Consider the following 27,928-nt stretch of genomic DNA (forward strand, 5'->3'; position numbering starts at 1 on the left):
GCTAAATAATAAAGGGGCTCGGCCTGCCCTAGGCAACTCGCCTTATTCAATCCAAAGTCATTTGATGATTCAGGGGCAATAGCTGAATCGCTGAATAACATACACCGGTCGTCCATCCACCCCTCTGAGAGCACAGCATCTTCTCTTAACGCTATCGTTGACACGTTTACATAATGTAAATGTTTAAAAGCCACGTTTGATGGCCGACTTGCTGTCTGAGAAGAGCCAGGAGGTGTCTGAAAAATGGAGGATAAAAAAATGTGCTGTCACTATAGGGATGTATTGTAATTAGCCGGCTGATCAAGGGTTTGCATTGTCGTTGGAGACAGGCTGCTGCCATTGCCCAGGTTTATGAAATCATGATCAAAGCTAACTTTCTAGCTGAACAATTATCACAGCAGTGGGCTTCCTTCCAGAATGTAAAGCTGAAGAGAATACTGGGATCCTTAAAATAACAATAGGTTTATAACAATAGCTGAGATTCTCATCTCTACAATGTGTCCTTTATCCCCTACTCCCTGTGGAAGCTGGATTTGATTTTTCCAGATTATGGAATGGCCCAGCTAATGCAGTGTCCTCTGTGCGCTGATAAGAGTGAGGACTGGTACAGACGTTCTCCATCAGACGTGATGTGAGCTGAAGGCTTCTTCTGCTCTGAAGTCCACAGCATTGGTGTGGCACTGGGGGATGACAGAGCACATGTGGACTGATTAACTGATGCCTGAAAGCCAGGCAGTCACTGATGGCTGAGGAGGGGGGTACTCTGTCCAGGGGACCCCTGCCTTAATGAGTGACCCTGTAGGAGTGGCTCCCAAACCTTCTCAGAGCTAAAACTTAACAAGCAAACCGATTTTCTGTGACTGACCTTTATCAACAAGTGAACTGAAATGTGTTTAAAGCAATTTATTTCCATTTTTTAACATACTTCAGTGCATGTTACAAGTGCAACATTTATTTTGGCTGGAATTAATGTAAATACAATGCATGATATACAATAAGTTATTCTCTTTTTTTCTTTTTTGTCTTGTGACTGACCCCAAACCGTCTCACACCCCACTAATGCACCTCAACTGTTTGGGAACCCCCGGGCTACAGCTAGTTGTGCATCACCGTTTGGGGATTCCAGCTCTGACAGGGATAAGACTCCAGCTGGGTTATTTGTATCAATGAAAAGATGGGTTCTCACTCTTCTACCAGTTGCTGTCTTTGCTCAAAGATCCTGTGTGACTCATATAAATCATATATTCATATAACGGACCTCCGGAAGAACCGTGAGGAGGGGGAAATTATGTAAGATGTTACAATTGGATGCCATTAACTATAAATTACATTAGCTACATACATCAGTAGCTAATAATACATCTCTGCTTTCAGTAATATTCTACACTGTGAAAATGTTATGTCGAAAAGCTTGAGATTTGTTTTTTGAGTCCCTGCACAGATTTGATATAAGCTATTTTCCAGCCTTAAATTCTAAGCTGGATAATACATTGTCTGTGCCTCCCTCCCCCCCTTGGAGATGCATTTGGGTTCACAAGCCCATCTGATTAGTATCCAGAAGATATGTTCAGCACTTACTCATACGGTAAGTAGGTCACAATGTATGGTGCTGTAAAAACAATTTATGAAGCAAGCTGAAGAGGAGAGGTGGTTTATTTCCCTTATTTTTCTTGTAACATTTTGCAGGTTGTCGTTTCTATATAAAAGAACAAAGAAGTCAAAGAGCCAAGAGTCAGCTGCATGGTGTGCTGGCTATGGGGATCAACGAGTTGATGCCCATTCTTTATATATATTATATGTCACTTTGATCTTCAGGCTTTTTTTGCTAAATTGATGCAGAATTATTTTGCTGCGGAGCTGGGATTCACTGACTGTTGTGAGTCTACCCAGACTCCGCGTCTTTTACATGCTCAGCAAATGCTTAAAATACCAGCTCGTTTGATGTCATCTATTACCGTGTCTTTACATACGCAGGGGCGGGTTCCACAGGGAAAGCCTGATACAGCTCAATCTATACACAAGTAAGCTAAAAGCTGCAATTCAGCACTGGGGAAATTGGATGTAGAAGCTACATCCAGCCATTGCTTTATGACATCATTTGAGCAAAGGTATACTGATTGTGAGAGATTTATACATTAGGAATATTTCATGTTGATGTATACAACTGGAATTCTTATGAATTTACTTGGCATTGTTACTTGGATATTGTATACAAACAATCATTATGCCTTACTTTTTCCTTGACTAATATGATTAATGTTAATATTGTACATGCATGCTATATTTGAATTTAATTTCCAAGTCAAGGTGCAATTTGAACCATTTTTGCTGAATGAGGAATATACTCTTTGAGTTTGTTTTCCTTTGAACCATTTGCCTGAAGTAACATAAGGAAATCAGGGACATTCCCCTTTTGTTTGCTGCTATTTTAGCATTGTACTGTGGAAGCGACCAAGGTAGGCTTCCCAGGAGCTGTGTGCTATATTATGCATGTGCAGGCCCGATTCTGTCACTTCTCTGCTCTTCCATTTGTAGCACTGTGATTGGCTGTGTGTGGCTCTGTGGGAGAACCCCTTGGCTTGGGGACGTTGATCCTTTTCCCTGGGTGAGGACTGGTGCTGGTTAAGGTGAAGTGCTCATGTTAGTGCTAAGCCATTATATCTTTCAGGAAGGAGTTCTTTTCATTCATTCTGCACTTGTAATGCGGCAATAGAACTCTCAAACAAGCAGTGATATTGATGTGTCTTTTTGCTGGTACTGGTGCTGATGCAGGGTGGCACTGTTGCATCATAACAAGAAGGTTTATGGTTTGAATCCCGGCCGGGGCCTTTCTCTGTAGAGGTTGCATTTTCTCCCTGTGTCTGCATGGGTTTCCTCCGGGTAATTTGGTTTACTCCCACAGTCCAATGAAATGCAGGTTAGGTTAAATTGGCAGTCTAAATCGCCCCTAGGTATGAGTGTGTGAGTGAATGGGGTGTCCTGCGATGGACTGGCGAACTGTCCAGGGTGTATTCCTGCCTCTTGCCCAATGCATGCTGGGATAGGCTCCAGAACCTCCCACGACCCTGACCAGGAATAAGCGGATATAGATAATAGATGTATGGATGGTGCTGATGTGAATCCTGCAGAATAAGTTGTGTTAAATGTGTTAGGTGTAGCTTGAACCCAGATCTCCCACAGACTTTAAAAATGTGCTCAGCCTTGCATACAATCTGCTTTTGTAAGTTTGACTACCAGTCAGTGAATGGAGAGACTGCAGAACATGATGCAAGTTATGTGATGACAGAAGCTAGCCTTTTAAACTTGACAAACAAGGCACCCATTTAAGATTAGAGTAGCATGGTAATAGTAGCCATGGTTCAGGGTAAAGTGCAATTGTCTGGGTCTTTGCCTCAAAGTGTAGTGGTGACACGAACCTGACCTCTGAACAGCCTGTATTAGCGCCAATAATGTATGTTCAGAGTTACAACCACACTTCAAGTTTTACACTCAACATTCATTCTCTCTCTCTCTCTCTCGCAAAGACAACTGACACAATAAAGACATCAGAAACGAGAAGACAGGTTAACAGCACCTTTCAGTCTTGCCAGCGTGTGCAGATAGCAAAGAATGCGGTGTGCATGTTGCCACTCACTTTGTCCCCTGTGGAGAGCAGGAGTCATGCAGGGATGTATGGAGAGTAGATGCCAGACTCACAAAGGCAGACATTCTGACGTGCGTCTGTGCTTTTCAGACTGTGGGCTGCAGCACAGTGTCTCTCCCGATACCAGAAGGGGGGTGTAAATGGGCTGAAGTCACAATGGCAGGTATTTTGTGAAGCTGGTGTATGCTAGTTCCCTTCATACCCCTTTCGCAACAGTCAGACAGCAGCTTAATTAGATTTAAAAATTCAGCTGATGAATTTGAGGACCTGTCAGGGACTTGAATCTTGGCCTCAGCCAGAGTTGTGACTTGCTGTATTTAGTCGAACCGTTAAACCGTCTGGGCAGCAAACCACTGACAGCTTGGACGCGAAACTACTGAAAAACCTGACACCAAGTCAGTAACAATCTGGGCACCAAGCCACTGACAAGCCAGACCCCAACCAATGACTGCCCTCGTGAAAACAGCATAGGAGAGACAGTACTAACCTCTCCAGCTCCATCACAGCTTGATGTTATTTAAGACTGGATGTGTGACAGAGCATGAGTGGGAGTGTGTGTTTCTGTCTATAGGTGTGCCTGCATTTAAAGTAGTTATAATGATGTACATAATTACCAATTATTAAATGTTCCCTTTATCTCTCTCTCCACACAAACACACTCATATTCAAACATGCATGAAAAAACTTATGAATTATGAAAGACTTGGAGTTGGTGACATTGTTTTGTGCAAAGTGAGTTAATGGGCTGTGGATGTGATGTAATTGGTTGAGGAGTCTGAATTCATCAAAGTGATTTATATTTTTTTTACAGCAGAATTGATTCACAGGCAAAAAAAAAAAACAGCCAGTAACACCATCTGGTAGCTGGGGAGTGTCGACTAGGGTTTGGAAAGTAGTTTCATGATAGCGGTGCATGCTGGTTAATCTCCTTGTACTGTAACTCGAATCATATGATACAGGCGAACATGTTTGCGCCTATATTTTCCTGACAACAGACATAATCTGAGAATAAATATTACAGTACACACACGATCTAGCTTCAAGGTCAAATTTAAATCTATTTTAAATTTAAAGGTATCTATCAATAGCTTTTTGTTTCCCATTATTGTGTGAGTAAAAGGTAATTGCATGAACATATAAATTACTCTGAGAAAGACTATTTATTTTGTATAACCATTGTTCTCACTATACGGGTGCGTCCCCTGAAGATCATTTCTCTGTTAAAAATAGGTAACCGAGCTGCACCTCGAGGCCTTTGCCGAAGTTCTGCATGTGAAATGCACCGCCATATGTGAGCGTGTGCCTGTGTGTGTCTACCTCCCACCATCAGCGTGACTCAACCACAGAAGGTGAACGCCACCTTTCATGCACGCTAGCCAATGAGAGCGGGGCTGTCAGGTTGTCATGCCAGCACTGCTTTATTTCTGTGAATCGGAATATAAACCAGAGTGTAGCAACTGTGCATACTAATGCAAAGCCAACAGGCATATCGAAACATGGCTTGTATCCTTCCCAAGAGGCAACCGTAAAGATAGAGCAAAAAAAAGCAACATGGGTTTTACATTGCAGTTGACACAGCTGTCATTTTTCTATGTAAACATCATTGTTTTTAAATGGACTGTGCTGCTTAAAGGTTCAGTGCTTTCTAAACTTTCTTAATAATTAGAGATGGACTGAGTGAAAGCAACAGCTTTCTGCCACTGGACATTTGCAGATCAGACAAACTGAAGCACTGGCTGTAAAGCTGCCCAATTAATGAATATTGATATTTATCACCAACATTCTCTATGCCAGAATGCACTCATTAATGGGGTGTTCTTTCAGTCAATTCAAAGGTAAAATTTACTACAGATGTCAGTTAAATGATAACTTTGCGATTTCACAAAGGCCCATTTTTAATATTTAACCCTTTAACCCCCTCCTTTTCTCCTGTTTCTTTAACCAAACAATAAACAAATAAAGGTACACTGTCTTGCTGCACTGGGAGTGCTAAAGGTACACTTGACTATGAATCAGTGACTACATTCAGCTACACAGGCCACAGCGAGCTACACATTAGCTGGGGCCAGTCAGTCGAGAGATGACTCTCCGAATACAACTGGTAACCTGTGTGCCCCTGGTGAGCGCTAACACAGTACCCGGAGTCCCGGTTGACTCTGGCACACTTCGTGCCAGAAGGATAGATTAACAGCCAATTGAATACCTCACCTGTAGACTCCCAGGTCATAGTTAGCTGATGGCGTACCTCAGAATGGAAAAGATGATATCTAGGCTATAAGGGCCCAGTCCGTGCATGTGGCTGGAACCGTTCCCAAGGGAGTCGCTCAGCTGAAGTGTGTGGTTTCTGATATCACCCCACAATAGCACCTGTTCCGGTTTCAAAACTTTGATTTGTTGTTACTCTTTTTGATTTTGAGTTCAATTTAAGTGTCTGCAAAGCAATTTGGCTTCAGCTAGAGAGGCAATGAAAAGAATATTGACTATTTTCTGTTGTAACATTTTTTTTTTTAAGTGCATGCATTTAAATGTGGTTACGAATTACAATATTAAAACAAAAATCTGTTATTCAAAGTCAAGTTAAAACATGCTATGAATGTGACAAATCACAGAAAATATGTTGAACAGAGGAGGAAAGAACACCATACAGATGTTATAATTATATTAATAAATATTAGGAATGGACACATGCTTATAGCATTACATTGAAAAATCATAGCCAGCATTACTGTATGTTAAATTGCATCTTAATCCTGCATACTCATTTAATCTGTAACTTTAAAACCATATGCGGAGAATGTGACATATGTCAGTTAAGTTGTCCTTTTAAAGAGACAACACCAAAGCATCATAATGCGTACATATTACAGAAGGTGCTCCTGTTTAAAATAGTGGGTACTATTATGGGTACTAATAGTGGGTACTTGAACTGAATACCCACAACATTTCTTTGATCATATGTGCTTTTGTTTTATGACATGCTGGCAAACAATAAACAGTAAAACATTAACCCAGGGTACGGAGTGTTATGGCCTTCATAGCAATACACAATGATGGAAATGAGATTTCATTGTTTACATTACATTTGGCTTGACCAGTTGTCACTTAGAATTCAGATGCAAATTTCAGCTGTTGTCTGGAGTGAAGAAGACAGTTGTGTTGGTGGCATGAATTTCACTATGAATATACATGGGACCTGTGCTAAGTCCTGTTTAGTAAATTCTAAGAGAGGACAATGTTTCAGTCTCCTGACCATTATTGACCATCTATAAATGCTACCTTCACATTCCATTCCAGGCTTGAGTTCTTTCCTGAAATTAACCTTCCTGAAATCTCTCTCTCTCTGAGTGTTGTTTTAGGGTCAAAATGAGGGAAAAAGTTTGTGCATTCCAGGAGCTAGTGAGTGACGGTTAAAATCACACTCACTGCCTCTGTCTGAAGAGAGTGTGAGAGAGAGACGCTCTGCTCCCAGCAACTGTTGCTAGGGCAGGGCGTCCTTTCCCCAGCAACAGCCAAAACCCGTTCAGTGTGAAGGCAAGAATGCACTGGCTTTCCGTTTCTCCTCCAGCACTGTTCATTTATATTACGTTATATTTATATTAGGCAACACACATTGCTTGTGAATTGACACGTAATTCAGCACTTGATAATATAATTTATAAATGTTATGTATTGTCCTTTTAGCAGTTTAAAATGACGGTGGGTTGTACAGTCGCGCCCCCTCTAATGGTACGCCCACAAGGAAATGGTAAAAGGTCTACATTGCCTACGCTGAATGCCAGACAACGTGCAAAAAAAATGGCTGCTTGCTATTTTAATTTTTCATTCAGTAGCACTTATATACAGCGCAGGTATTTGGACAGTGACACAATTTTTTTGTTGTTGCTATTTTGCCTCTGTATTCCAGAACATTGGATTTGAAATAAATCAATTAATGTAGTGTTAAAGTGGAGACTGTCAGCTTTAATTTGAGGGTATCTACATCCATTTTGGGTAGTCCTTGTGGGAATTACAGCCCTTTGTGTGCATACCTTGCTTTTTTAAGCAGAGCAAAAGTAATTGGACAGTTGGCTGCTCTACTGTGTTTTGACCAGCTGTGTGTCTTGGCGTCACTAATTCATGCACAAGGAAGCTATGTTTTAGGTGTGAAATTTGCGTTTGGAGTCTGTTGCTGTTGTCTCACAACATGATGACATATACAGAGAGTGGTTGTGATTTAACAAGTGACGTAATTTTACATGGTGCTTTAAGTTCACATTACCTGCCTCCTACTCTGATGTGGACATCATGTGATTTAATTAGTTCTAGTTTTTTTTTTTTTTTTTTAACCCTGTGGGTCCCTGCCTGTCTGTTTCATTTCAGAGCATGTTCCACTGCCATGTAATTTTTACATTGGCATTTAATGATAGGCAGGGTGAGTTCACTACAACTTACACCACTGCTGCTGCTTGGCGTCTTGACTAGGCAGCCATGATTACCGTACCTGTGTACACAAAAATAAATAAATAAATAAAATACTTGCATGCAGTTTCATGGCAGATGCTATGTGTTATATGTATTTGTATTTTTTTTTCAACCCCAACTCCCTCTTATTATTGGGAGGACAATAATGATGATGGTGATGGTAATTATTTCCAGTCTTCTAGCCGAATTGGGGTAGGCTACTTTCTCAGTGATGATGGTAGCCTGTGTTTAGCTCAAGCGATTGAGTAAACGTGGAACACGACTGGATAATGGTAACTTATTCCCATACAAATCATGCAGTATCCAGCATCAGAATGCTCATGTCACACGTACGGGTAGTGATGCCACTACATGCTGATATAGTAAATACGGATTAGACGATAAACATGTTATCAACCCGAATCCCAGATCACCCAAATTTAAGAGACGGGTAGCGACCTGTTGAGGACTTGCGTCTTCTTCACCTGGAACATTATAAACGCAGAATGGATTTGCCGCGTAAATCCTCCACCCCTCTTTGTGTCTGCACCTCCCCATGCAAAATTAAGCTACTGACGAACAACCATTTTAAACGCCTCGTTCCATTTCTTTAACAATAAAAAAGTAATTTTCGATGGGTGAGAATTACGCGAATGTAACATGATTTAGCCGGGGGCTGGTGGGCTTTTCCATTCTGCCAGAAATAGGGGGATCGTGGGTTGGTGGTCTGTTCGTCTCTGTGATACACCCCTTCCCATCTGTTCTTGGTGCGGAAGGCTGTTTTCAGTGCGGGCGCATCTATTTCAACACAAACCCTACCCCTTCTTCTTAAACACCTGCCCTGCCTAGGTCCAAAGCGGCACAAAGCTTAACGTCTCTTTGCCCCTGTTGCAGACAGCGCAGAATTTGCCCTCCGTTTCGGTGGGAGAGCTCCAGCACACTAGCCGCTGAGGCTTACAATGGACAGCGTTGGGAAGGAAAATTGATAATTTTCACGGACGAGTAATTTGAATGAAATCACTGTTGACAAGCAGTCTCCGAGCAAAGCGGGCGGGGGAGAGTCTGTGTGCTAAGCTTCGAGGACTGTCCTAGGTCACTACCCGTGGGTGCTTCCTGGGAACCAAAAAAGATTATATCAAACACCAGAACCAAAAAAAAGGGCTTTGACCGTTCTACCGAGGGCTTTACTGAATCACGTACCGCAGCTGCAAAATAAAGACTAGCAACAATGGAAGAGAACATGGAAGAAGGACAGACACAAAAAGGTACTGTGCCCAAAACAGCTTTTTTTGTATTTATTTATTCTAACATTTTATAACACGTTATACAGTTGCCTTTCCTTTTTGTATCACAGCGAATGTACGTAATATCAGTATCATTTGAGCGAGTAAATGCAAAAACAAACACGGGTGGAATGTGCACGGTATTTTTCGCTCCTTGTGATTGCTCGTACAAACCTTTTGTTTCCTCGTGTACAGTGAGACTGAGGTGTGAGCGAGGGTTGTCTTTTCAGCGTCATCGGCTGAGATGAGTCCCAGATATATGAACATTTTCTCTCTTTTTGTATACAATTTATTCATCGCTGTTGCATTTGCCAAGATTTTTAGGACAAGTATTTTGTAAACTAAATATTGCACCCACGCGACTTTTATTTCCCAGTGTAAATTTCGAATTTACGGTCTTTTGTTTTTTTATTTGTTTTGCCGAGGCTTAAATTCACGTAGTCTGAAGGGGGACTGTGTTGCGTGGCAGGAAAAAATAAGATAAGTGTGTCGTGATCAACCCGAATGAAAAAAAAAATATAGAACATAAATCACTGTACAATTATCAAACACGTTTTGAAGACCAACTGCAAAAGCCATTGAAAATAATAAACAAAATAAAATGCATTGGCGTGTTTAGCTCCGTCACATCACTCCGCCGCAGCACGGCAACATATACACAATTTTCATTCGAATAAATAAATAAATAAATAAATGGCAAAGGTACTGGGTAAACTGGGATAGCAACGGCGACAGACCATTGATAGTGCTGCCATCTATCATTCTCCGCTTGTCTTTAAATGGCTGTACGTTTGCTTATTAGACCTGACCCACTTATGAAAACGACAGAGTAGCTTTAAGCATGCAGAATTTTCGTTTTATTCCGAGTTCCCTTTGTTGACTGCCAGAAGGATAAATTAAGACCACAGCTGTCCAGTAGCCATATGTCAAACCATTTCATATGGCAACGCACACGCGTTAAAACAGTGGTCGATGAAAACCTCTGCGAGAGCGTTTATTGGTGGTTGGCTCTCACGGTTCATTGCCTATAAAAACTCACTGACTTTGGAAACCCAAGAGAATGTATTGGTATTTTGGCGTGGAGGTGTGTGCGGGCGAGCGCTTGCGTGTGTCGTGTGTTGTGCTCAAGAAGCTAGTCCTGTGGAATCAACCACTGGAGTGTCCATTAGCAAATACCCCATTTGTATCGGGAGTTAAATTTGAATGAGCATGTCAATTTCACAGATATGAGAAATGACGGCGTTAGAACATAACGGCGCTTTGGAACGGGTGATGCCTTGAGATGAGAATGCCATGGGATTGACTGAAAGGCAGCGATGGTTTCCTTGCGCTGCTGTTCTAGACTATTTAATTAACACACTGTTGGTTGCCCGCAAATTGAGAAGAAACCAACGAAACGTCAATGCAAATCCAGTTAATAAACTGTTTGGCAGTGGAATTGTCATTGGAGGCGCGACATGGCATAGCAAAGCTTTCCAGAGATACAAAGGGAAAGGGGGCGATAAAGAGTGGAGGAGACGCTACCCCCTCCCTCCCCATCCTATGTTTTTGTTGTGGGTGGGAGGGTGGAGGTAATGGGGGACTAGCTGTAATGGCGCTGATTTCTCTGGCAGAACAGCGTTCACACGCCCAACGCCCGACAGCTTCCCCCCACGGTGCGAACGGTGCTCGCCTGCCCATCAAATCTTCATAACACATAAATAAAACATTCATCTTTAGCAGATGGCAGAGAGCTTCGGATTCATTTTTTTCCTTTAGTGCTCTTAAGTGGATCAGCCGACAGATGAGCCTCCGCAGAAAGCGTTCCCTTGAACCCCGATGCTTATGATGTCCAGTGGGGACCGAAAGGCTAATAAATGTTTATGATGACCATGATTATGATGATGACAACGTTGTCAAAAAAACCCCCCCAAAAAAACAGTTAATTTATTTAACGTTTTTTTTACGCATCGAATGATACTAATATGAAAATCTGATTTGACTGATTAAAATATGCATCAAATTATTTAATATTTGAAATTGTAAATGTGATGATGATGTTGAAGAAGCATGTTATGTAGATTATAATGGTGATAGTTTACACTATACAATGACTGTCGTGAATCCATATCATGCTATCTTTGGATGCGCCTCTAATTTTGAGATTATTTATTTGTCATATTCAGTGCTAGTTAACAGTCAATTAACAGAATTGTTTAATCTTCCCTCTATATTGTCAACAATAAAGACCTTTAACTTTATTATTATGGCACCAAATAAGGAAAAGGCACGTATTGTGTATACTGTAGAAGTCACAGCCTGTCTGGTCTTCAGGCAGGACTTGTTCAAAGGAGTCCGTTTTCCCCCTGTGGTGATGTACACAGAATCTAAAGCTTAAAACTGAGCTGCATGCAGTGGTTGTCCCCCAGTGTAACAATCTGTCTGTCTGCCTCTCTGAGTCTGCATGAACTGTAAAGCCAATATGTGGAGTGCACGTATCACTGGGAAACCAATATATACAGTTGCAAAATAACCAGTCACACATTAACTGTGTTGGCACAGGTTATTCAGCATGAATCTGAGAACAAGTGGGAAATGTAGGCGTACCACAGTAATTGTTTTCACATACAAAAAGCTGAAAATATCCTTCGGAAAATGCATCTGAATTATAGCAACGTGATCTACAAGAGCAACAGCATTCATCTTGGGCTTTGAAGTTGGTTGCTTGGGGCTGAAGTAGTATTCAGGATCTGGCTTCATTTGGTAGACCTTTATAAAGCCCATCAGATTGTATTCAGTGCAGAGAGATAGCTTACCTTCCTCGGGCCGTTGGCCTTTAATTATGTTAATGATTTTAATAATCTGTGTTGCTGGAAAGAATGCTGAGCTCTCGTAAAGAGGTCAGCCTTCTGTTGTAGTAGCACATTTCTACAGAGCGCTCATTTTCATGGTGCTGAACTCTACACTGTGTACCATTTATCAATGTGGCCTGTGGCTTTGGAAAGTTCAGGAATGAAATGCCTATACTGATTAAGTAAAAGCAAAAACAAAACACACAACTCAAAATATTGTAAACCATAAACTAAAGCAAAATCATATGTATCATAGTCATGCATATTTCTTACTACTTGTGCTACAGATATATGTAAATGTACTGGCACATTCATTTGAGAGAGAGGTGTTGTCTATAGTACTGTGGCTTAGACAAATTAGAGCCTCATGTGGTTCTGCTACTCAGGTGAGATAGGTGCTGTCCATGGTACTGCAGTGCCTCTAGTATTGAGCTCCAGTGGTGGGGTAGGCCACACGACACCACTGTATGCACTGTATCACAGTTATATTGTGATATATGTGGTCTTATGTAGCACATTAAGCATTCTATAATGGGAGTATGGACTCCGTAATCCAAATCTATAATTTATCATTAGTTGTATCTGTACAGGTGAGGCCATTGATCTGAAGACTTGTGGGGGAGTCAAGCTTATCTTCCCCAATGGGAAACCAGTTAAGCCGCAACCCTTGGACATCTCTGGCTTTACTTTTGTAGGGCTATTGTGACATCACTAGTGTTAGATTAGAATGCAGGATCTGAAATGGTAATGAAAATTTCTACATGTAATACCTATCTGGAGTGAAATTCTATTCAGTGGAATGATTATAAATCACTTGTGACAGAATAATCAAGGTTTGGATGAAAATGAGGGCATTGACCCACACAGCAATGATAAATTATAAACACAACTGTTCTGATAAATTGTTTTTATAATTTTTGTTTGGTACAGAATTGTTTATTTAATAGCATATCAAAGAGTTTATGGATGCAATGAGATAGATTGTACTGCATTGTATTGAGCCTCCAAATGAGTTGTGTGTGTGTGAGAGAGAGAGAGAGAGAGAAAGAGAGATTTATTGTCATTGCTTTTTTGGAGTACTTAATGAAAATACTATACTTGCAGTTGCACAGTATTTTTCCTTACTAACCTTCTTCTCTCAGACATTTTATGTTCTCAGACAATTTGTTGGGAGGAACTGCTTTGCCAAGTTAAAAGGCATTAGTGACACTGCAGTCAAGATTCCTTCTAACACCCCAACCTTTGTTTTCTTGATGACATTTTTCACTTTTGCAATTATTCATGGTAATGTGTCAAGTATATGATTAAATGACACGCCTGCTCAACTGCAATATATGTTGTGCCAATTAATTTGCCAATGCTACTGCAATACAGAACCATTATATTTTCCATAAGACAGGAGTCACCAGATTTTTATCAGATTTTATTTTAATGAACCAAGTGCTTTAGATATTGCTTGCTAAAAACAAAAATGACAGGTACGTGCATTTTGGAGCTTGGGTTCAAATCAACCCTGGCATTGTTATTGCTCTCAAGGGACATACTTAACATCTACTTTATGAGCATCAAACTGTGGGCCATTTAGCATAGAAACATGCACTGTGTGTATGAATAATGCAAGAAGATGGAAGGGTTGTTTCATGATTGTCAAGCCTAATGAGGCTAATGTTGTTTATATAGCTTCCGCTATGTTGAATTCTTAATTATGAATCTGTCTGTGTTATTGCAGGACACAGGTACTGTTTTTGGCATGGAGATGTCAACTGCACAAACTATGTGTTTTAGCTCCGAATCACAAATGTGATTCTAACAAACAGAAAACACATTTGTTCACATATATAACCCAAAAGGGCTGACGTTACATGGGACTATTTTGTATGGGCCTAAATTGTTTCTGAAAAATACTGGAAAGTGAATGAAACCATTGAGCAAAGCATTTGTGGCAGTTGAAGCCATACAAATGTAACCCCCAGCGTTCAGCAAAGTTGTGGAACAGCACACCCAGAAGGAGAGTGTTCAGTGTTTTATTAATTTTATTGTGTTAATTCGAACAGGAGCCTTTGCCCCGTGTTGATTAGGCTATAAAAAACCTCTTCATGTGGCACAGATGCACTGATTCAAGTCGAAACAGGTTTTTATGTTACATATTTTATCAGACAAAAATGAATTGCCATTTTAGTGGCATAGTTTATACCCAATGAAGAGTTTGGCTGTGCTGATCCACAAACACATTTCCAATAAAGGTTGCTAGTAGCTACAGTGTTTATTGGATTAGTAAATAATTCTCTAATAGATAATCAGAAAAGCTGATTTTGCCAATTCAAAATGTACTTAATGAATTAATGTTGGGTGAATAATAACACTATCATTTACAAGACTAATTTACAGGATATACCAGCTTTTTTGTGTTTTATGTGACTATCTTGATATCAGTATAGAGAATATCTGTGTTGTAACGTCTCTGTCCATCTATCGATCTTGGGATCGTTTTAGCCCAAAGAATTGAAGATCTTTGTTATGCAGAAATCCAGGCTCTTGCTGTCTGTATTCCCAGCCAACAGAAGATGGGCACAGGAAGAAAGCTCTTGCCTAGAAGCTGTCAGCTTCTATTCTGGGAAGACATTTGGGCCTCTGGACATTTTTCAGTCTTGTGAGGGTTGGGTGTGAAGTTTAGCTGGCTTATTTTAAAGTTTGGAGCACTGGACATCCCCAGGGCCTTTGAGCGTGATAAGGCTGAGAAGTCAATCAATCCTCTTTTTTCATAGTCTGACTGCAATCCACTCCATTTAGATCAGGGACAGAGATCAGAGGAAGATCTCAGTTCTTCTTACCCTTGGGGAGATTATCAGAGCTTTTCCTCTTTGTTCATTGCCTCTTTAAAGGTAGGTACCGGAGGTAGTGCTAATCTTTCACGGTTAGCATCAGCATTAAATACGACGACTCTTGTGCCAGCATTCATCACGTCATAGTCGGGGTCACTTGAAGCTTAATCCCCGACGTGACATCAGAACTGGACCAGGCAGAGAGCTCAATTTTAGGATGGAGGGAACAGTCAGAGACTCAGAGTTTGGACCAAGCGGAAGTGATTCCCACCAAGGCTAGCGTAGCAGGCAACCTGCAAAAAGGTGATGGTTTCTTAACCATTACCCAACCTGCACTGAGCATGTGCTGGAGGCACACCTTCATACTCTGAATGGTAATACCACAGTTCCACACAGGGATGAAGTCATATATTTGACATTCTGAATATGTGAATATTCAAGCATGAGATAATTAATTGATTACCTGGGTCAGAATATTACAGATTGTCAATTAACAAAAGTCAGTGGCGTGCCCTTTCTCATCAGTATTGGTGGGCGACAGCTTCAGAAAAAAAAAAAAAAAACATCTCACTGATATTCATTTTTATATCTGAATGCATGAGCGAATTCAGATCATTAGTTTTCACAGACATAGGGAATCAGTGCTTGGGGGGAATGAGGAATTGGATAATTCAAGCATTCAATCTTGGCAGTCATCAAATGCATTTTGAAATACAATGAATAGAAGTTCACATCACTAGCAATATTCACATAAAGGGGAAGCAGGTCTTGACTGTAGGAGGAGATTTGAAAAACTGTGCTGATTGACATTTTGGAGGGAGCTAATGGACCTCATGACTACCTTCTGAACTGTTCATGTTGATTAGATATGTAGATTCACATTCAGTTCAGCGATGACCAGAATGATAGGGAAAAAAAAGACATTGTTTTTGCTTCATATAGATTCATATGTTATATTGCTTTATATTTATTGATTATATTTTATTTATTTCCAAGTAAAACATAAGGACAAAATGCAAAATTTGTCAAAGATTATGTTTGTTGGTAAGGGATGTAGCAGAAGGTGTCCCATTCTAAGTTGGTTCGAATATTGTATGTCTTGGATAAAGAGTAGCCATACTCAAGAGGATGCCTCTTAATGTGATGTTCAGCCACAATAAATTGGTTATAACCACAGAGTATGCATCTTTAAATACCCCTTTAACACTGAAAAGCTTGTGGTTTGGGAAGCTATGCTATGGAATATGCCTTTCATTTCATTCGTTTGTCTTTCTAGGGTTGATCCCCTGCAGTCATGTGGCACGTACCGCAATAGCAAATTCTGTTTGGTCTAATCTGATTCAGATGTCAGCTCTTTTGTCACACAGTGATTGACGAGCAGTCATTGCCTTGTGAGACCATTAATCATATTTGGGGGAAAACAAAAACAAAAAAACAAAAACCTTTCAGACCCAGTCTCAGTTTGGCACCATGGTGTAGGCGTTTATAAATGCTTACCTTACTTATGTCAGGAACAATTAACAATGGGCAGTTTTGATCCCTGCATGATTTTGCTTTCATTACGCTGTCACAACTAATTTTCATTGATCTTTTTATTAGCTAATTTGTTTGGTATTTTGTAAATGTGTAAAACATTTTAATCCATAAACTTTGATTTGATTTTGCTGCCATTATTTTGGTTTGAGGAAATCGATTTTCTCTTTTGAATGCTAATATAAGAGCTGATAAATAATAAATAATAATTTTTAGATGAAATGTGATATACTTAAAAAATGTATATAAGCGGGAAATAAGAAATGCATTCTGGGTATCAGTGCTATTGCATCATCTCATCTTGTTAGTTTCTGGAGGGGTGTCTGGCACGTGTGTGTGCTGCTACACAAATGGAACCTCCTGTTGGAAGTGTCATTGGAGTGTTCGGTTTGACAGGCAGATCTGAAAATTGTTTTAGGGACGCGTGCTAAACTGCCGCTGACCGGGAGTATCAAATGACATTCATCACGCAACTCCCCTCAGCAAAAATCTGTCATTTCTATCCAGGAAAGAGAACACTATTTTCTTTCAGAAGAGAATTGATACTTAATCCTGGGAAATGCAGTTATCATGCTGTCAACAGAAGAATGATATCTACAAACATATGCATCAGCCATGAAACACTGAGGAATACATCTATGAATTAGCGACTTTTTATAATTATTTCACTGTCAAATAGGGCCCATCATTTTACTGTATTATATAGGGGCCTACAAATGACAAAGTGTGTGTGTGTGTGTGTGTGTGTGTGTGTGTGGGAGAGAGAGAGAGAGAGAGAGAGAGAGAGAGAGAGAGGGAAATTGTGTCACAGGGTCAGAGAACAGCGGCCATATTTTAATGTAAGAGGCCCATTAAGGCCGGACTTGTTTTGGTTAATGGGTCAGATAGATTTTTCCATCTGGCAGCCGTTAAACATTGAACAGGCAGGAGGCCGTGATGGCGGCGTTATGAGCATTTCGGAGATGAGCTGTTGAGTGGAACCGCAGTGACATCTGGATTCTGTCTGGCCCGCGCATGCAGGCCCGTCTTCAGTGCCCCGGCACACTGTCGCCCTTTACGCCGCAGCCATAATCCATCATGGAGTCAAAGGTTTACACTGTGCCACATCTCTATTAATCTGTACCCTTCTGTACTAGAAGCACTCTAATGATGAACCACATCTCTACACAACAGTCTTACTAATGAGGCATTTTCTGATGGGGCATAGACATATTGTACGCTACAGCCATAATGTACTGCCTTACCCTGTTGAGGCGTAGATATACACACTTCACGAGTCACTGTTTTTAACAGGGCCTTTTAAAATTTTCTGAGGCAGGGACCCCACCCAGGCTCAAAGGCATCCATGGGACCCCATCATAGGGGTTATATAAAATTTTAATTTTGGAATATTTTCCCAAATCTGTGCAGTATATTGTCATTGTATATCACGTCTGGCCAGGGACCCCCAACAGTACCTTCAAGGACCCCCAGGGGTGCATTGGCCCCCTGTTGTTGTCCAGTTCTACATAGTGGCTTCACACTATGTAGTCTTGCACTGCTGAGTAATATTTTTCTTTAAGGAGACATGGGCTTACATAGCAGCCTCTTCCTATTAATGAGTAACAGATTTATGCTTCCGTACAGTCTTATGTCATTAAAGAGACACAGGCTTGTACTGCAGGCTTAGTGCATTAAGCATTTACAGGTTGACGTATCGCAGGGCAAAGAGGCAAGAGGGAGGTATGAAAAACGCTAAGGCCAATTACTTTCAGGTCAGTAATTTATATCACTAACGCTGGGTTTTTAAAAATGTCATAGAGTCAGCAGACACATCTTTGGATGGCACATGCGGTATGTGTTTGATCAGTAGCTGGGTCTTTTTCTTGCATTGCTCACTATATCAAGTGAATCAGGTAACTGTCCGGTGGCGAAGCATAGATCACACTCCTGCAGCCGCTGCGCGTGAAAGATCATTTTCGGTGGGGCAGAGGAGTCGCCCCGGTCTCCGGGTTTAATGACGCTGTTCTTCATACAGCTCGGGACGGGGTAATGCATTGCTCCACCGCCCAGTGCGCCCTGTATCTGATGCCCCATTCATTATGACGAGTCCGGGAGCAAGCCACAAAATTAAATCACGCGCCCCACACAGACAACAGAACCTGACCAGCGACAGCCTAACGGAGTAGCATTTTTAGATGTATTTTGCATTGAAGATGCAAAACACGCAACTGTTTTAATACTCGGTGCATTTTATGCGTGCGGTATGCAGTATGTGGTCTGTGGCTATGGAGTCATTTGTGATTAAAAAAAAAAAAGTTGCATTAGGCCATTTGTAGTTGACTTGCAATGCAATGTGGAACACAAATGGTTATTGTCTTGCTGTGTGTGCGGTAGTTGTTTGCGCGGCCGGTGTCCCAGTCTTTATTGTCCCCCAGTGTCTATTGTATGTTAATAGGACGGGCTCGATTTGCATGCGCTGCTCTCTCTGGGCACCTACACCCCCTCTCCCCACCACCCCCCTCCCACTGAGCTCAATCTGTCTGCCTTGCCCGATGGTCTGGCAGGTCCAGCCTGGGCCTTTCCGGGGGATTTATATGGCTGCCATAAACCAAGGGGGGAGGGTGGGGGGGGGGCGGGGGGGAGGGGGCATGGACCAAAAAGAAAAGATTTTCAGCACTCCCAGCACTGGATAGTTGGTGTCAGTTTCAGTCCAAAGCACTCTGCCATTGCACTCTATCGCTATCTTTTACTGTTATTTACAGTATTGTATTACAGAGAGAGAGAGAGAGAGAGAGAGAGAGGGCTGGTTTAATGAGGCTGGGTAGCTGCAGTAGGGTTTTGGCTGTGAACGCGGAGCTCGTCACCTGGAACGCTGCCGATGTCGTTATCATCGCTATCAGTCGAATTTCACGTCCAATCTGCTTGCCTCGACTAGTCACTCATCTGTTCTCAGGGTGGTTGGTGAAGCTGGCCAATCTCTGTTCATTAGTCAGATGGGACAGGTGCACTTGGCTTTCCGCAGCTGCCCATACAAACATAGCACCTTATACACATTTACCCCACTAAAAAAAGGGGGGGGGGTAATTTATTCATATCTAAAATCCAGAATTTTTTGTGATATACAGTATATTAAACATGTAATCGTAGACAGCATTAAAAGTAGTATATCTGTTTAATTCCATAATTAAATATATTCTATATGCAGTTGCATATATTGGCAGTAATGTATTTCTTAATGTAGGCCATACAGTGGGGTGTGCATTGAGCTCTGTGGAATATGTATAACTTATGATTTCATTAAAAAGTGCAGAGGAGGGGACCTAGGGCCTCATAACCATGTCACACAGCCTAAATCCTCACCCCCCTGCCCCAGGATAATCTTCAGTCAAACAGGGGCACGCGTTGGGCACTCAGAACATTCTGGAGATCTGTTATTCTGAAGAACATGGTGGACACCATGAAGAACTCCAAAAACCTATTTTCCTCCATATATAATTGTATACATATTGAGCATTAGCTGAAGGGCCAATCACTTTAATAAAAGCAGGAATGCCAAACAGACATTTTCATTCACTCACACACTGTTTCGCTGTTCTTTGGATCAGATTCCCAGACAAACACAATCCATGAAAAACATAACCAGGTCCTGTCCTGTTAGGGTTTGTAGACAAATGGGAATCCGGCTTCTTATTTTTTTTGCTCAACCAGTTGAACCAGCTGCAAGATTTCTGGGAAGTAACCCTGACTTTTGTATTGAGAAATACATAGCAAAAATAAATAAATAAATAAATATTACTGTAATAATGATAATGTCCATAGACCCAAAAGACTAGATTAAATCTAGCGACAATGTGGTAAAACTTTACTCTACTTTTTATCTTGTGTAAAAGGTTCTTGCACAACACAACTTGGAAATAGGGGAAATATGCAGATGATTGAGACCACAGCCTGCATGACTGGAGGGCTTAGAAGAAATGAGTAACAACATTCCCACAGCTGTGAACCAAGCAAACATGCAAGTGAATTCAGAAGAAAAACAAGCTAAATCAATGACAGCACAGTTTCAATGAATCAAACAGCATCATGTACCTCCTTATATGTACGGAACTATATATATATATATATATATAAATAAAAGCATTTAAAGCCACAGCTGTACATTAATTACCAAAATTTATACAGGAGATGATGCCATTTGTAACTACACAAATGGGGTATTCATGTCCAGTAAGAGAACAGAAACAGGCACAGTCATTTGTACAGTGTGAAATACTTGTCTGAATGTACAGCTTGTTGGCAGAACAGTAGACAGCTGTCTCAATCCCTTATACAATAGGTTGGCAATGGGCTTTTTGTGTAAGGATTACCAGTCCTGTCCCTTAAAACCAGTCTTAACTGTATTAGGCCAGCGATTTTCCTCAGGCTTCCTGGAGCCGTGTGTCGAAGCAGGGCACAGTGCTATGCCTCCACCCCCAACCGTGCGCCCTTTAGCTGCACCCTCCTGTACGATTGCCCCCACCACTCCCACCCCCACCCCCACCCCCATATCGCACTGATCTCCGCCCATGACTAGCTCAGGCCAGTTCCACAAATTGTTCTTCATACTTGCTTTTATACCTATTAATAGCAATGAAGCATGCAGAGCTCTGAAGGATGTAGCTGGTGAGGTCAAATCTGGGGGCATTTCTCGTGTGAGCCATCAACAGTGCTCAGATACATTCTTTCACCTCATTAAAAAAGCATGTTACAGTCGTCGGTGCAGATGTGAATAATCACTTTTTTGGCTATGAGTTTAATAAGAGATTACTAGGATATAAACAAGGTGCTTGTAGGGGGATATTGTTGGGTGTCATAAGTTAATTGTTTTCACATGCACATTACGGTGAACGAAACTGTATACTCAGCTATTGCGTTTTTTTTTTGTTTTTTTAACCCTGAAAATCAGTGTTTGAGCTTTCAGGCAGGAGCCCTTGCCTAATTGCCCCAGAGCACAATCTTTGTAATGTGTCTGATTCACTATTGTCCCACAGAAATTGTTGACGTACAGTAAGTGGGTCACTGCTCTCAAGTAGAATTTGCACCGTTGGTTGGCATGGCAACCCCGCTGGTCGATTAAACATGCGCGGATGATTCAGGAGCCCGTAGAGTTCAAAACCTGCTGGCTTCAGGCAGGGGGGTGGGTCAGAAGTGAAGGGAGAAGGGAGCTAAATGTTAACAAACATACAAACCCTTCACTTTTTTTTCTTCTTTGTTTATTATCAGTGGGCCAGGCCATAAAGACCCACCATCCCTGGTCTTGCTAAGTTATTCTGTACTGCAAATGTTTGGCGGCACTGTTGGTGTGGAGTGAATAGTTAGGGTTTGTAATTTTTGTCCATGAAAAATTGAAGGTGCCATGTCTCAAACGTACCTGAATTTCACCAATTACTGTCAGATTTCCTAGCGGTCTGACAAATGACTCGATGAAGACATCAATAATACAGAAAGATTTAAAGCCTAATTTTTGTGTTATTTTTTAAAAACCCAGTTGAGGGTGCTTCTGGGGTGATTTTATCCCAGTCTGTATTGTCATAACTGTATATATTGTCATAAATCATTTTTGCACCACAACCGCCCCAGTTCCTCTGACCGACCCCTTGTCCTCACAAGGCTGTGTGTATTCATGTAAAGTGAGATACAGGCAAGGCTGGGTCTCTTTGTCTTTTAATTGTTACTTGGTCACTCTTTCTATAAAGCACCTCCTCTTTTGCTTCCCCCAAGAGGTAACCATTAGATAATTGTGACCTCTGACCTCGTTTGGATTAAAGCAGAGGCTAATCCCCCTGTTGCCCGTTTGTTGTCTGGCAGATGGGGTGGGGATCGGAGGGGGAAAATGAGGGGACGTCGGGACGGATGGACGGGGGGGGGGGTGGGGGGTGGGGAGGGGAGGGAACCCCTTTGTCGTCGGGGGCAACGCGTTCTGTTGCTCTGAAGGAGATGTGTCGTCGGCATCAAAGCAGTGATTCAGATTTGGGTCATGTTAAAATTAGAGGCAGGATCACATGCCTTGTGTTATTCTGCCCTTTGTGTGCAGAACAAAGTAATCAGCAGATCCCTCGCAGTAAGAAACCTGCTAAGTCATTTCAGCTGTGTCGTAAGGCTAATGGACCACTGTATTGCCATTCAGCTGGCGGTTGTATTTCAACACAATTCACATTAATTGTGGACTTATGTTAAGGTCTGTGCATCAGTTACTGTTATTTGGCACAGGACATGTAAGATTGCAGTTTCAGACCTCAAAAGCTATAACCCCAATTAATCTGGATGAACATTGTTTTTGACGTGATCCTCAGAACTTTGAGTTTGCCCAGCAATAGAGAATCACACGCAAAGCATAGCTGAAATACATTTGTCTGTTTGGGACTGCTGTCTTTGATACATTTTATAATTATATATTTTTTAAAATTATATGTACTGATCCTGCACCTGAAAAAATAAGTAGTTTTCAGAATTTTAATTTGGAGTTGAGAACATCTAGTTCCCTTTCAACTCAGAGCATTCTCACAGCATTTCTGCTATGCGTCGACGACACTGGGATGTTGCCCTGACATTGCAGCAGCCTCGCTATAAAGCTACCACTCACGCTCACTCACGCTAAAACCGCCCACAGCAAATATTACCCTGTCACTTTTTTCGACATCCCATTGACTCTGATCTACCCACCAGCCTACCAGGAGCTGAGGAGAACCACAGCCGGCGAATCCCTTCAGCCTGGTCTCTCGTTAGGGAAGGGGCCTGAATGAGAGAGCGGGCGGGCGGGCGGGCGAAGAGCGGGGCGGGCGCCGCGAACGCCGCTGAATTATTTATGGGCTCAGAGACACCTCTCGGAGAGGCAGGCGCTGAGCTGGGCCTAAATTATGGATGAAGCAGCCAGAGCTCTCTCACTCGGCTCACCATTTGTTGTTTTCGATAGTGTGCGCTCATGGGTGGGGTGGGGGGGGGCAGCGCAATAATTAAGCCATCGTGGAAAATAAAGTGGACGATAAGTTTGCGGCAGAGCGGTCCTGGGGCCGTCGGTGCCCAGAGGAGACGAGGCCGAGATTCAGGATGACTCATTTGGTTTACTGTGGAATGCAGGGGGTGGTATTGGCGAACTGCTGGCTCGAGAATTGGAAAAAAAATCACATTGTTTTATTTTGCGAAGTTGCCGCTAAACCATGACATGATGGTGGCCAGAGTAAGGGTGGGGGGAGGGGTGCATCAAAACTGATACATGAGACATCACTACTTCCTGGTCTGTGGTGCTGGCATATGGTTCCCCTGAGGTGGGGAGGGTATGGGGGAGGGGGTCTTCAAGACAATCAGGATGCTCTAGTGCAAATCACAAATCTCTGTGGTGGAGGGAAGGTCATGTCATGTGGTCATTTTTTTTGTTGCTCATTCTATTCTGATTCACACTTTGTGGCACATTGGTGTGTCAGTCATGGTGCTTGACTGACATGTTAATCAGGCCCTGCAGGAAGCTCATCTCAGCTGCCCAGGGTTGGGAGGCAATCTGGGTTAAGTATTTTGCTGAAGGGACGCAAACACATGACCTGCTCGTGTCACTGGAGGTCCAGAGCCCTCCATGACTCTACGTCCAGCGCAGCTGGTGATTTAGTGGGCCGTTAACGTCCCGGACGTTAAGGGATTTGGACAGTGCGGAGCACGCGGTGGGGGTTGGGTGGAATCGGGGCGGGGCATTGATTCTAAGACCAGGTTTCATCAGCAGCTGTCTGTGTTGCATCTCTCTGGGGACCAGATGCTGAAGTGGTTTCCATAGACAGTGTTTATGGTTCAAGGGCACTTGGAATGACCGAGTGGCTCCCTGTTTGCACAGAACCGTGAAGGAGAGTATCCCGTGTATTTGCCTACTCCCATCCCAGGTCTGCAGATCTTGGGTATAAATCTTGGGTCTTGGTTATGGCTTTAGAGAGGAGGCGGACAGGTTCCATGACATTTGATCCTATTTCAGAACTTCTTTAACTTCAGAGACAAGTTAGCATTTTTATTTCTTTCATTCTTACACAACACACAGTGTACACTACATGGCCAAAAGTATGTGGATGCCTGACATCCAGCACCCTCATCCAAAATTACAATGAACATTTTACAAAATGGTTACCAGGAATGTGAGGCTTAAGATGAAAAATCCTTTGAAAACAGGCCTGAGCTACTATTTTACAAGCCATTCAGTTATACCCCCTATCTCTCTATTCTCTCCCTCCTTCTCTGTTTCCCCCTTCAGACTTACCCAACATTCCATTTAAACTTTTAAACCTATGGGCTTGTAATTCCCTTGGCCTTATGTAACCACTGTTTATGTCTTTCTCTGGTGTTAGGAGAGGCCTGCACCCCAAATCTATTTCCTGACTTGTTCTTCAGTCAGTGTTTTAATAAATTATGTGGTGGGGGAAAAAAACAAAAACAACAGGAACCTACTGGAGTGGAATCCTCACACTGTTAAGATTTTTATTTTCATTTGACGGTTTTTATCACCTCATGCCTCTCTGGTCCCTCCCTGGTGAAATTGCAGTTGCTGCCCCGGTCCGCTTCGGGAAAAAAGCAATTAATTCTCACACCATTCTCACACCTTGTAATAACCCCTTGTAACTTTGACACCACTTGGTGCCAATCAGGAATTCAGCTGGGGGCAGGAGGTGCAGCCAGTGTTTGTGGTGAGCCTGCCAGCAGTATCTTGTGCAGTGGCATCATGCGATACTTCTGTCTAGCTCAGGGCAATTGACTCTCTGGCCACCCCTCTCTGGTGATTGGATTCTATTAGAACTTCGGGAAGCTCACTCCAGTCAATTTCAGCGCGCTCTGTAATAGGGTTGAGTACCGGAACCTGGTACCACTATGGCACCGGTTCCCTTATGACCAGTACCTACCGGACCGAATCGTAACAGATTTTGGTGCCACATGTCTTCACTAACTGACTTCACCCTCACGCTGACCACTCATTCAGTGACAGCAGGTACCATCAGCAAGCTAGCTAGCATTAGACTTGGTCAAAACACCCAAAGCAAAATAGTATAACTTATAAGCGTAAAGTATAATTCTAACAAGAAAATAAAACAACTCTGCACGTTCATTTTACCTTTGAAAAAAAAGACATTATTTAATGTTGTTGTTTATTTTAAAGAAGGTACGGGTACAGGCACTGTTTTGGCACTGCCCCAGTATCATTTTAGCACCAGTATCAGCAAAATCTAAACTATTCCCGTCCCTACTCCTTAGCAGTGTGTAGTTTCTCTGCATTTCTCAGCACGTTTTACTCTTGAATCAACCAACCACCCACCCCCTCTCCCTTGAGATGTGCAGCCCAGGTGATATATGGGACTGCGGCGTGTGTGTGTGTGTGTGTGTGTGTGAGCACCCCAGAGCCATTGTTCTTCTGTGCTCCCGATTGCTCACACTCCCGTGCCACCTCAGCCTTTCTAAAACGCCCAGAATATACTCTTCTCTGATAAGGCCTGCGTCATAAGGCATTTTGGGTGGCGAGAAAAAGTATTAATCTTTTCTTATTTCCTCGTTTCTTCAGTTTTTTTCTTATCCCTCCATTAGAATAATCAAAAATCATTTAAGAAGTAATAGCTTAAGCTAAGCCCGGAGGCAACTTATTATATCAGACCCTCACAGCTTGCTGTACTGGGGATAATTTCATCGACCGTTGGAATTTTTATACGGTTTACAGCCTGATTTACCAAACACTATTAGAATGAAACAACCAGTCTTACCATCCTAATGAATTTCACTGCAGCATATGACTTACGCTGCCATTTATTAGACCTGCCTTTATTAAAATTAGCACGTTTGTGTTTAGCATGTTAGCATTTTCTGGAATTGGAACTGGCAATAAGTGAATTTCTGTTGTCACTACCCTTGTTTAAAGTAAACTGTAGCAGTGTGAGTGCTTTACCGTTGGAGCCAGCGGTAGGCCTTTGTTTTCTTAAGCTCCTTGGGTAGCATGTTCTGTTGCTATAACGATTACGACTGTAGAGTCACAAAGTCCAAGCTCTGGTTCGGTCTTAGAGTTGTTGCATCATTGTCATCTTTATCCGATGGGTTGACCACATGATTGGCATTTCAACGGCTATAGTATTAAAATTTTTTAAACTAAGCCAATCCATTGAACATATTTGTGTTTGAACGTCAAAGATATGTTTTTTTACAAACAGAACCAGAAGTGCCTTCAGCATGTGAGTTCAGCATGCTTTAAAATGTTTCTGCCTTTTGCATTTTTCATTTATGCACATCTTAATGAAGGAAATGACGTGCAAGCATTGTTGAAGCGTCACAGCAGGATTAAGTTGCTCCCATTTTTTATCTCCATGGAGACAACTGCATGAGTTTATGTGGGCACCTTCAGTATCAATATTCACATTGAATGTACAATATCTGCACAGTATTTATCATTGATGCTTAATAGTAAGTAAATAAAGGATGTGCTTTAGATACCAGAGGTCATTGTTTTAAAATGATATCCACACACACACACACTCACAAGCACACAAGGCCAAGTAGCACTGTGCCTTTGCACTGTGTGGTACTGTGAGGTCCCCCATTCCACTCAAAAGTGGTAGAAATGGACGTTTTATTGACTTCCCTTGCCAAACAGCTCTGTGCTGATTAAATTATGCTGGAGCAGTGGAAGTCTGCGTCTCACAGAGGATCTGCAGGGGGCGCTCCACAGCCCCTGATTGAAACATTAAGCGATTCGGTGGCGTATTAGATTTGTCTGCATCTGGAAAGGGAAAGTGAGGCCATGAATTCTGTTTAAACTCTGTGCTTCTTCAGCCATTAGCTTCAAATAAACTTGTAAAGAGAATGGATGTGCGTGTCTGCCTGTGTGTATCTGTATTTCAGTATGTCTTAAATGATAACGTGTGTGTGGTGTGTGTGTGTGTGACTGGACGTTTGTGTATATTTGTCCATTTGCATACATGTCTGTGTACATCTGAGCACTATAAGTGGTGTTGGGAAGTGTAGATATATAGATTATGCTATGATTTGTTTGGTGTCGTTACACAAGAAATGCATTTGCGAAGGCTTATGCATCTTTGTAGTCCATCAGTATGTGTTCCTGCCTTTAGATTGACTGCATTATTCCCCTTTATCCCCCATACGCATTAATGATGTCACAGACAAACAGTCATCACATCATTATATTCCAGTCACACATACGCAGGAAACCAAGCAGAAATTCACTGGAGATGAAACAGAGCAACCTCTGAGCTTGATGGGGCTCTGAATGCCATCGCACCCCATGTCCCTGACAGCCCAACTTGATGCATGGATGCTAACCACATTCATGCAGGCATCTGTGCACAGATTTGAAACAAACGACGGATGGAGATGCCATTGCTTTGCATA

At 42.0% G+C, this 27,928-nt stretch overlaps 1 protein-coding gene across 3 annotated transcripts in view; it reads left to right on the plus strand.

Annotated features, from left to right (window-relative positions):
* The window catches only part of gpm6ab (glycoprotein M6Ab), a 57,745-nt gene that overhangs the window by 12,260 nt on the left and 17,557 nt on the right, over positions 1 to 27,928 (plus strand). The window contains exon 1 of one of the 3 annotated variants that reach the window (XM_035419155.1): positions 8,811 to 9,348. The exons of 1 other annotated variant lie outside the window; for it this stretch is intronic. In XM_035419155.1, the coding sequence (XP_035275046.1) occupies positions 9,312 to 9,348 (37 nt within the window). In that variant the 5' untranslated portion in view covers positions 8,811 to 9,311. Of the gene's footprint in view, positions 1 to 8,810; positions 9,349 to 27,928 lie in introns of those variants that run through there. One more of the 3 variants, XM_035419152.1, reaches the window with a different exon arrangement.

Source organism: Anguilla anguilla, chromosome 5 (genome assembly GCF_013347855.1).
Source record: "Anguilla anguilla isolate fAngAng1 chromosome 5, fAngAng1.pri, whole genome shotgun sequence".
NCBI classification, from domain to species: domain Eukaryota; kingdom Metazoa; phylum Chordata; class Actinopteri; order Anguilliformes; family Anguillidae; genus Anguilla; species Anguilla anguilla.